Consider the following 12,002-nt stretch of genomic DNA (forward strand, 5'->3'; position numbering starts at 1 on the left):
GAATCAAGCTACCAATCAGCAGTGTGAATCAAGCTACCAATCAGCAGTGTGAATCAAGCTACCAATCAGCAGTGTGCATCAAGCTACCAATCAGCAGTGTGAATCAAGCTACCAATCAGCAGTGTGAATCAAGCTACTAATCAGCAGTGTGAATCAAGCTACCAATAGGCAGTGGGTTACTACATGCTAAACACAAAACTTATTCCCTCACTGCATTCAATTTGTTCACATTATCATATCAGAGACAATACATAGAGAAAAGAAAACTAGCCAAAAAACTGACTACTTGTGCAGGAGATTTAAGATAAAAGTATGTAAAAGAGGTGTTGGAATTATATTAGCTGGTATCAATCGCTGCTTAAAGGCTTAAAACATCTTTTTATGGACATAGCATTAATAGCTATGATCACTGAATTCTTGACAGCCTTCAGCTCAAAATATTATTTACATGAATTGTACAAGCAAACTGATGCTAATATGTGCAATACTCCTGTAACAGTAAACCAACCTTTGAAATTAAAACCTGAGTTTTGTACACAATGTGTGAGAGGAGAACACAGCCACTTACTATGATGTCAGATGACGTCAAACACATCACTAAACAGAGGTCAAATCCAGTGTACATGCTCAGAAGGAACATGATATGCCTGAATGACACAACTCATCTCCTCGCTAGAACCTCTATCACACTCTCTCAAAAAATTACAAGTGTATGAACAAACATGTGAAATAGTCTATCAAATAACAAATATGATCATCTTTTACTGAATGTGCTATTACCTTGTACTGCCATGTACACATACAGGTATGAGACAATCATATACATACATGTATGAGACAATCATATACATACATGTATGAGACAATCATTTACAATGCGTAGGCTTCCACATACTTACCTCCAACTTTACATATATCAACATCACATAAATCATTTCATTGAAAAAAAAAACATCTAAAACTATATGAATTTTGAGTAAATTGTAGGTGGAAAGTGGAAAAATTCTTCTTTGGAAACAATCTTTGTGTGCCCCCATAGATGCTACTCAGAAGAGTGCATGGTGGCATTAGTCTGGCTGTGCACCTCTCCATTACTGACAGGCTGGGAGGTGCTGTAACAGGCATCTATGAAGATCTGGGCCATATCATTCACCAGTGTCCGATCAGGGATGCTCTGGGCCATGCCATAAATTGCAGCCTGAAAATATATACAATTTTCATCAGTTGGATAACTAAGAATTAGGGTGGCAGAATGCTCAACCCTGACAGCTCGGTAGATTTCATACGTTTGGTGTATACAAAAATATATATATATATATATATATATATATATATATATATATATATATATATATATGCTTGCGGTTTAACGTCGTACTTAACAATTTTTAGTCATATGACGACAAGGAGTGATTAGGTACGTGTACATGTATTGTGTCTTCTTGTGGCAGGGCGAGGCCATGGAGAGAAAGTGGTGTTGCCACTGAAGTAATATGCTGAAGACACCAGACATGACACCCTATCCAGTCTCATTATACTGACACCGGGCCAACCAGTCATGTCTCTTTGCTCAAACCTCTCAGTGCTAAGAGCCAAGGAAAGAAGCAGTAAGTATCATTTTTGAAGTCTTTCCTATGGCCTGACCCAGGTTTGATCCCCCGGTCTCCCGACGTCAAGGCAGACTCTCTAACCATTAGGCCACCAAAGTGGTCCCATTCGTTTAGTAAGACAAGACTGAAGTAGCAGGGAAATGATAGAATATCCATGATTAATGTCATGTTGGCAATATTTCAGGCCTATCATGATGAGAACACAGCTGAAGAAGTGCAAGTATCTTTCCCAGCTGCTTCAAACATGGGCAAGCCATGTTCAATATTTGCAGAACAAGCTTCTGACCCAACACCAAATATCAGGAAAAATTAACAAACCCTAAATAGGATTCCAATCTTGTATTTTCATAGGCTGAGTGTCTAATGAACTCTTCCCACCCCTAATCCCTGCTCTCCCCAAACTTTTGACTTACAGCGCCACCACATTCTGCCTGTGGGTCATTCATGATCTCAGCCACGCTGCTTCTCACATCATCAAGGAAGCGCTGTGCCACACCTGGCTTCGTGTGAACATAAGTAACACACAGATGAATTCTGCAACACAAACACCACAAGACATACATACATATGCACACATTAACAGCTTCTGTTCTGAATCTTATATATTCATATAGACTTCCCTGGCCAGAAATAAAAATAATTAAAAACTATATTTATTATTGCCATCCTGCCTATATTGTCATACTTACATTAACAAAGAGGTTGTGTTTACTGTAATCAAACTGGTACCTGATAGACACCCGAAAACGGGGAGGAAATGTTTGAATCAAAACATAGTGCTGAAAGCATGTACTGCACCATGCCATTTGTATATGCAATTTTATTCTGAAAAGTACAAACAATGTAAGTGGCTCACCATTTTCCAAAACTAGGCAGTATGAGCTAGGTGGTTGCCTGTCACAAGGTCTGTATTTATCGGACTGGTATTTTCATGCCACATTCAAGAACACCATACACTTATATGATGACAGTTAATTACATGTTGAGTTTTACTTTTTATACAAAATTTCTTTTTCAAAAAAAGAAAAGGTACCAGTATTTATTCACGAAGACAAAATGTGATGCCTGTGACCATAACATTAAAGGGCTTATGGTCTGAACTATAGCAGTCAACACAACTCCGTCATCTATTGACATTCCCGAGGACAAGGTGTAAATGGCTTTGTAAGTGAAACACCCTACATGTAGTTAACCCTAGCCTAGTAAAGAGTCCATGTATGTCTAAGTTTACTTACGATGATGGGAACTGCAATGGGTTGAGACTCCATCCTTTAACCCTGATGGCATCAGAAAGACGGTAGACGTTAAAGTGTTTGGAGGCTATAGCTACCACACACACCTTAGGCTCACCAACCACGTGTATGCCATGAATCTTCCGCAACCTACAAAGTCCATCAGGAATTCCATATTAATGTACTCGCCAAAGAGTAAATGTAAATTTGATATAAGTATATCCACACTAAATGAGCAAATTGTCATGTCAGATTTTGGAAGTGACTTTGACTGTGAAGCATTACATGAGATGTAACACCTGTACATCCACAGTATAAAATACTGTCACAGTATAATTTGTCTCTCTGATAAAACATATATACTCACATACACTATAATACCTATTAGATGTATATGTTACATTTACAATGTCTTTCAGATTAAGCAAAATCCAGAATGCACTTGTCCTCACAGCCACAAATCTTCACTCACCCTTCATCTATGAACTTGGTCGTCGCGATGATCTTCTTGGTGGATTCCACGTAGCCATTTTCCCCAATGTGCATCATGGTTGCCCAGCATGTAGCAATGATTGCACCTGCTCTGCTTCCTATGACAAAAGTCAATCAAACAATGTTTAATTACAGACTGATTGGTTGATTGACACATCATTGTTTAACACCACACTCAAGAATTTTTCCCTTATACAATGGTGGTCATTTACACGGGTGGAAGTAACCGAAGTGCCCGGAATAAGCCACCAACCTTTGGCAAGTTACTCACAAACTTGACACACAGATCTACATACCCATATTGGTGGAAGACAAGTGGTCGTTAAACGTACAAAAAAGTTCATACTTTGTTCTGATTTGATTAATAAAAATTCTAAAAACAGAGAAATAAAGCATAACGTCCTTCAGCAGATTTGATATCTGATATGAAGACCAGATTTTCTTGTTTTATTAACAGTTTAACACTGCTGAAGTGGTGACAACCCACTACCGCTGAACCTTGTTTTGTACCGATTCAAATCATGAGAATGCTGAGGGATTTGATGAGGTACGAAACAAGGTGTAGCAGTATCGGGTTATACAACAAACACCAAGACAAAGATGTTAAAGTCTGTTCTACCCCCAAAAATGAAGAAAATGTGGTAAAAACTGCATATTTCCTGCTGCCATTCTCTTTTACTCCTTCCACAGGGGCTATGCATTTTACACCAATCAACGGCAAGATTAGGCCATGCCAGTTGACCTTGATACATCAAAGCTGCTTATGTATGACGTTGTGTCTTGTTGTTGTGTGATGTAGAAATGTAAAAAATTACTGTACATGTATCATGATGTCATATCACTGAGCTTAGATTGCAACATCTTGAAACAAAAGTTTCTTTTTCCATGTAATGGCGTCTCAGCGAAAAATATAAAACGTAAAAACAAAAGCGATATCTATAAACTGTGCAAAATAACACTTTTATCACTGAAGGAAATTCTGATAGTTCACCTTTATATAAATTACAAAACAAATCTCATCAAGTAAACAAATTCAAATTCTCTTATTTGTAGACAAGCATGAAATGATATTACTCAGGGAGGTAAATATACCGGCCGGTTTCTTGCGTGACACACCTGATGTAGTTTGAGAGGTCATCTCTATTTAATATGTATATTTGCACACTGCCCACAATTAACATCGGGGTAGAATACTGTAAACGTACCCGCAATAGTTGGAGTAGCGTAGATACCACCAGGCCAGTCTGGCTGAGAGAAACACTGCTGCTTCCTTAGATCTGGGTTACGGTACAGTATCACAGATGAACCTTTGGGCGCAAACCCGTACTGTGGGCAAACAGATGTGTACTATGAATGACGGTGAAGAATAAACACAGACCAATAAAGCTGGCCTTTGGCTTTATGAGTAGAATCTTGGTGGACAAAAATGGACAATGGTTCTTATTGACATGATGTACATCATGTAGCCACAGCTTCGGACATAACCATTTCTCCCTGTAGCCAGGGTGTCACATATAGGAGATGGATATCGGAGTATTAAGTATGATTTTTACTCAGTTATGCATGTATACTGAAGAATTGCACAGTTAAACAGAAGCCAAACAATAAAAGGGATTTACATATACTCTGCCATATCAGCATTTTCCAATTTAAATTTTCTCACAGATGTGAAATGAATATTGGGATGTTTATGATGACATAAATTTATTTTATATAAAACAGTGGGGCTTCCCAGAAATACCTGCACATGACATCATTATGAGTAGCTGACCAACCTTATGTGAATCGGCTGATATACTGGTCACGCCCTCCAAACGGAAATCAAATGGAGGCAAGTTAAATCCAGCCTTCTCCATGAAAGGGATCAGAAAACCACCTAGGCAGGCATCCACATGAACAGGCACTCCGTAACGTTTACCAAGCTGAAAACAGGGCAAAAACTTGGTGAGCAGAAATATAATCATAAAATCAAACCCACAAAGTAACGTGAACTTAAATGATTTTCTGGACCAAGTTAAGGAAATTTAATTCATAATATGGTAAAGCCAAATCTAGAGCCATTTTCTTTCTGGGAAAATGTTTGGGCTCCCAAACTGTTGTGTGCCTGAACTAATCAAGCTGTATTTAAACTAAAGTAAATTAAACTAAAAAACTGGGAGGAAACTGGGCAGAGCTCAGGATAAACCCACAAACATCCGCAGGTTGCTGGCAGACCTTCCCACTTACGGCCAGAGAGGAAGCCAGCATGAAAATGTTTACGATGTTTTCCATTTAGATTTGAAAGCACTCAGAAAGCATCATTTTGAGCTGTATTTTATAAAATTTCTACGAGCATGGTCACAATAATAACTTAAGGAGTAAAACTTCCATTTTTTTTTTGTAGATATGTCCCTGAGTACTAAGAGAACAAGTCAGTCAAATACAGAAATGTATACCTGTTGTCAACAGCCCCATTCCCATATAAACAGCACAAACTGGTCCTATCACTACACTATGTTGACTGGTTGTTGTTGTTGTTAAAGTAGAATTAACATGATTGCAGATAATTCTTTATATGTGGCTCACCCCATTTCAAAATGGACCATGTGCAGAGAAAATCTTGGCAAGTAACACAATGATTCAACTGTACAAGGGCATTGCTCTAAAAAATTACATGAGATGGGCATTAGGCATTAGGCAATTACACAAGTCAATTTTCAAACCTAACTTAAAACTTAAAACCAACCTATAATGCTCAGTTTTTGGTACTGGAAACTGAACTTTGACACATTTGCCTCAAGTTAACATTGAAATCATAAATAAAACTTCTAACATTCAGTAATTAACCATAAAATCGTATTTCAAATTTCTACTTCAGTGAGAAATGGCTTTGAGGAACTGGCCCCAGTGTGCTCAATGTTTTGTGTGCTTAACAGATACATTTAGAAGTCTGCGTCAGGTTACCATACATCACCATGGTTTTCTATTACACTGGACTGGATGCAGGAGAAATACAAGAAAAAGTGAAATGTACTCAGTAAAATGACACATCCATTAGGGTAATGGCAGTATGAAATGTTTTTGAAATCATGCTTAAACATGAAACAGATATTGCTCCTCTCATGTACGTATATTAGTAATAAATGCATTTGTACTTCTTCCAACAACAACATGAAGAGGATTTCTAATCAGTTGCATTATGCTGATATCTTGCAATGAGCCCAGACACAAAACTGAGAGAGAAGATTTATTATTATTAAGACTGGACATTTCGGCTACTATCAGACTTACCGCAGCCACGTCTTCCACTGGGTCGACTGTGCCATGAGGAAATTGCGGAACAGAGGCAACCATCTGAGGAAAACAATGAGCTATAGTAACACACTTTCTTAAACAATGATCAAGTAATGACATGAACGAATTCAAATCCAGTACATATAAAGAAAATAAACATTGTACATTTACCTGTATGAGTAACAGTTTCACCCTAATTCCTGAACTATTTTGTATAGGAAACAACTTTCCGTGCGACTTGCATGCCCATTAATTTAATTTTGGAGACAAAACTACACTGAGTGGGCTGGCCAATTTTAGGGCTTCACAGAAAGTATAATTTTATCAGTCTACATAGAATGACATGTTCAGAATATGCTTGAATAAGCATCATGCAAATATGCAAAAAGGTTAAAAAATTACAATGCATGAAAAATGTAATTCTCGCATGAGGGCCTACCATTCGGTAATAACTATTCCATGTTATTACATACATTTATACAGGATACAAGAGTACATGTAAACTTGATGATTACACTCAAAGAAAACCTTCACCCTTTTTTTTCATCCCATATGTTTGTAAGTTAAATAATAAGAAAAGCACTGTTATACTGAAGTTAGCCTCCTGGTCACCAGGTTAGAGCTGTCTTAAATTTGACCTTGAAGCATAATGCCACATCAGATTTCCATTCCTTTACACAGTGCATGTTGACCCGTACACTACATACTGCCTTACCATACAAGTTCTCCTAGATATCAACCTCCTCATAGCCCTCACATCCACAACCTGTGTCTCAGGGTCAACTGGGACATGAACCATCTTTATTCTGAAGAACGCAGCGGCCTTTTCAATGCAATGAAAAGCGCATATATAAATATCAGAGAAAGAGTAATATACAAAACACTGATTTCAGCAAATAGTCTGATTTAGAAGCTCTTCCGGGTAGCTACACATACACTAAATTATAATATGCCTTCTATCTGTATTCTATAACGTATCCCTATATAAATGATCTAGACGGCATTAACACCACTGTACATGTGACATAAATATCAGACTGTGCCAAATGCCCATTATTAACACACACAATGTTTGATGTAAAAATCTGTCTAGAAAACATTTTTAGTGGCAAATAAAGGTAAAAAAAAAATATGCCTTTTTGCAAAGGGGCTGATGTTTTACCAGTAGGATATCCTTCTACATGTACATACACTTTCCCAACAAACCTTTTAACATCTGTCCAAGATGATCAAATCTCCCAGAAACATGGCATGCGAAATGAGCATCTTAATGGTTATGGGAGAGAGTTCAGGGCACTTCAAAAGAAATCAATTCTCTTATACTGCTTATCATCTACTCACATACCATACAGACATGAAACTGATACACAATATAACGTTCCAGAGGAATTGTAAATTAACATAATAAAATACAAAAGATTTGAAAACATGCTCTATGCTAAAACTTTACTGACCTTATCAAATGCTGCATGGGCTGTCACTGGACACAACCTGAAATGAAGCACACATCATGATGAGCTTTACAAGTCACACATTGGGTGATCACGTTCAGGCTTACAGATACTTGACTTATGCTTTATGATTTAACCCACCAAAACTTAGCTGATAATATGTACTTACATAAAATAGCAGTTTGGTTTATTGGGTGGAGAAAACTTGTGCACATTTTGATCATTACAGTCTTGTCAGGTAAACACATCTGGTAAGACTTTACTTATCAACCTAACCAGAAAGTCTTTTTTCATCACATGACCTCACTTATCAAAGGCCCATGTTAAGAGGATTTTACCAACCAACAGTTAGAGTGACACAGAACATAAAAAGTGGAAGATCTAGGTTTTTAGTCATTAATTCATTTAACTGCTATTTGTCATCTACTCCAGAAATAGTTGCCTTATGGCTAAAATCTGGTCCATGTGTAGAAAATATTGGAGCAAAGGTTAGATAACCACACTTAACTTGTGATATGACAAAAACTGGTATGATGTATCCACACCAGTATCTTCCATGAGCAAGAGCTGGTGAGCTCAGGGTACGGTCCATTAGCTGCAGCTTTCCAGCATGAAAATGAAAAAAAAAACCCCAAAAAACAACAACAACAAGGCTTACATTTCAGGATGCTTAATTCCGCGCTCATATGCTAGGTTTCTGTAACACAGACAGGCTAGTAGAATACTCTCTGTACCTCCAGAGGTCATCTAAAACAAAACAAAAAATATTCACCATAACTGTATACCCTCTATAAATGCCACCAGTTGGTTAAACTGAACACACACAAATATATTGACAAATTACGGTTATACATGTACTGATATTTTATCATGTGCATCGTCGACAGATAACCACAGATAACTTGGAGACAAATATAAGAGTTCTTACCACCCCACAGGTTTCTGGTCCCCCATTAAACATTGTGCAGCACATCCTCACAATCTCTGCTTCCATCCTCCTTACATCTGGGAACACATCAGGATGCAGAGGGTTTGCCCAGGCGTAAAGGCCATAAGTCTGAAACCGGGTATTAAAACAGGAAATATGACCATGTAATCCTTAAATGACAGTAGGGCTATTTCAAACACTGGTACTGGAAGTAAGTCAAGAATTAATGCCTCAATTAGAACGTCTTCTTGTGACACAACTCCAGAGTACCATGGACACATCCCAATGTGGACGGTCTGTTTGGAGTGAACCGGTGTAAGAATTTCTCTTCCTTTGTGATTTAATATGGAATAATATGTACTAACATAATATAACATGTGCTACCACTGGAAGATATCATCCTCATAATTTATGTTATTGTTTTAGGACAAATTTTACTCTTTGTGAACAGTTTAACACAACCCCCCAGATCTGTCTCAATTGCCATTGATTGATTCATTTATTCCATTGGGGTTTAATGCCACACTCAAGAATATTTCAGCTATATGATAGTGTGTACCTTGGCTGTCAGAACCTCACTGTATAATCTAAATGTGCACCTTGGGTGTCAGAACCACTATTGTACAACCTACATGTGTACCTTGGCTGTCAGAACCTCACTGTATAACCTAAATGTGCACCTTGGCTGTCAGAACCACTATTGTACAACCTACATGTGTACCTTGGCTGTCAGAACCTCACTGTATAATCTAAATGTGCACCTTGGCTGTCAGAACCTCACTGTACAACCTAGATGTGTACCTTGGCTGTCAGAACCAACAATGTAAAACCTAAATGTGTACCTTGGCTGCCAGAACTACCATGGTAAAACCTAGATGTTTACCTTGGCTGTCAGAACCTCACTGTATAACCTAAATGTGCACCTTGGCTGTCAGAACCTCACTGTACAACCTAGATGTGTACCTTGGCTGTCAGAACCAACAATGTAAAACCTAAATGTGTACCTTGGCTGCCAGAACTACCATGGTAAAACCTAGATGTGCACCTTGGCTGTCAGAACCTCACTGTATAACCTAAATGTGTACCTTGGCTGTCAGAACCTCACTGTATAACCTAAATGTGCACCTTGGCTGTCAGAACCACTATTGTACAACCTACATGTGTACCTTGGCTGCCAGAACCCTCACTGTATAACCTACATTTGTCCCTTGGCTGCCAGAACTACCACTCTAAAACCAACATGTGTGCTTTTGGCTGCTAGAACCAAAATTGTATAAACTTCATGAGCACCTTGCCTGGCAAAACCACCATTGCAAAACCGTCATGTGTACCTTAATTGGCTGCCAGAACCACCATTTTGGTCAGGTGTCCAATATATTTACCTTAGCTGCCAGTTGTGTCAGTTCAGGCTCTCCGCTGTACACTGTTCCCGAACAACTGCCGCTTGCCCAGTCAACTGTGTCTGAAATATGAAAAGTCCTAGTTATCTCCCCTAATCATAATACATAATTCATAATTAATATTCAATCTCGGACATACATGATAGTGCCTATGAAAAGAAAACACAAATCATTTATTTCAACGGCTCCAAATCACCTGTTCATTGTAATATTCTAAACCATGGTTGTAATTATTCAGTGTTTTCATTAATAACACATTTTTTTTTAGATTAATTCATTGTATGAATCTGTACCCCTTTTTTGTTGAGTGTGGTCATTTGATTGACAACCACTAGTCTCAACAAATTATGTGAGCATGCAAAAATTGCGTGCATCTAAGTTTCGGTGTAATTTAGTTAATCATAACAACAAGGTTAACTTTTGTGGTTCAGTTGCTGAGATTAATCAGGTAGTTATCAATATTATTTGAAAATCTGGAAGTGGTAAATGGCCACTGAGATAGGTCCAAAACAGGTCCCATGTCTCAATTCTATACAACATATTTAAATTTAACATTATACAAGATGCCATATCACCTTAAAGTTAAATGTCAAGGAGAGTGAATAAGTTCATGAAATGAAGTACATGTATATACATGAACAGAGTAACAGTATGTCTACATGCAGTACATGATAAGCAGTACAGATAGTTAAAACCCAAGCTGATTTATGGCACATAACATTACCAGTACATGGCTGCCTCACTTACTCATTGTTCTGTACTTGTCCATCAACTTGAAAAGATCCTCCTGAAAAAAAAGAGCAACTAATTTTGACTTTTCCTTACAAACAAACCAAAATATAGTTTACCTGTGTAATAATATCTGAACTATACGGTATCTATTACTGGTCAATCGTGATCTTACGGTATCTATTACTGGTCAATCGTGAACTTGTAAGCCTAAGTGTCAAGTCTCATACTGATATGACTAGTAATTATATTCAGAAGAATGGCCCAATTACTTTGGAAAACAGAGAAACTTGGAACCTCAATTAACAACATGTACTGTATGATTGTAAGTCATACCCTTATTTGCTCTGATTGCAATACAATAGGCCTATTTAATGCCTCTGTCTCATCTGGTATACAAAGTGCAAACAAACACGCATCTCTCATGCACATTTAGCGGGACAAAAAAATGACAGCTACCCACCTCACTGAGACCCTGTTCTGGTAAGCGAGACAACAAATGTTCCCACATGAGTCTTTTGAATCTCACTCTCTATCTGCTGGCGTGTCTTCTTTACTTCCTGCCTCTATCTTTTTTCTCACCGCTGGAATTTTTTCATCAAATTGAAAACAGTCTTCATCATTCTTGCCTTCAAACCTGTTAATCAATATAGAAATGGTCATTTAACTGCTGTTATTAAATCTAGGTCAACCACCATGTATGTTTTGTTATGTGACGATGTTTGTACTTGAGGATGTGACGATGTGTTTCATCTGCTTTAGTGCTAAACTATATTCATTCTTTCTTTTACTCATTCATGCCCATGTGAATTCAGCCAGGCGTGATCATTCTGAGTAAAGAGCAGAGATGGGATCACTATATTACACCCGTACTAGACCTCAATCTG

General features: G+C 37.9%; 1 protein-coding gene across 1 annotated transcript; it reads right to left on the reverse strand.

Moving 5' to 3' along the window:
• Positions 1-800: 800 nt before the first annotated feature.
• On the reverse strand, positions 801-11,746 carry LOC135477762 (sphingosine-1-phosphate lyase 1-like). Its single transcript, XM_064757968.1, has 14 exons — positions 11,579-11,746; positions 11,134-11,173; positions 10,369-10,448; positions 8,987-9,115; positions 8,717-8,805; positions 8,062-8,098; positions 7,323-7,430; positions 6,605-6,667; positions 5,110-5,256; positions 4,540-4,660; positions 3,315-3,432; positions 2,846-2,992; positions 2,024-2,144; positions 801-1,198 (listed from the first exon to the last, which is right to left on the reverse strand). The coding sequence occupies exons 1-14, from the start codon at positions 11,624-11,626 to the stop codon at positions 1,043-1,045; spliced, it is 1,404 nt and encodes a 467-aa protein (XP_064614038.1). The 5' UTR covers positions 11,627-11,746; the 3' UTR covers positions 801-1,042.
• Between the last annotated feature and the right edge of the window lie 256 nt (positions 11,747-12,002).

This window comes from Liolophura sinensis, chromosome 1, assembly GCF_032854445.1.
Source record: "Liolophura sinensis isolate JHLJ2023 chromosome 1, CUHK_Ljap_v2, whole genome shotgun sequence".
Taxonomy (NCBI): domain Eukaryota; kingdom Metazoa; phylum Mollusca; class Polyplacophora; order Chitonida; family Chitonidae; genus Liolophura; species Liolophura sinensis.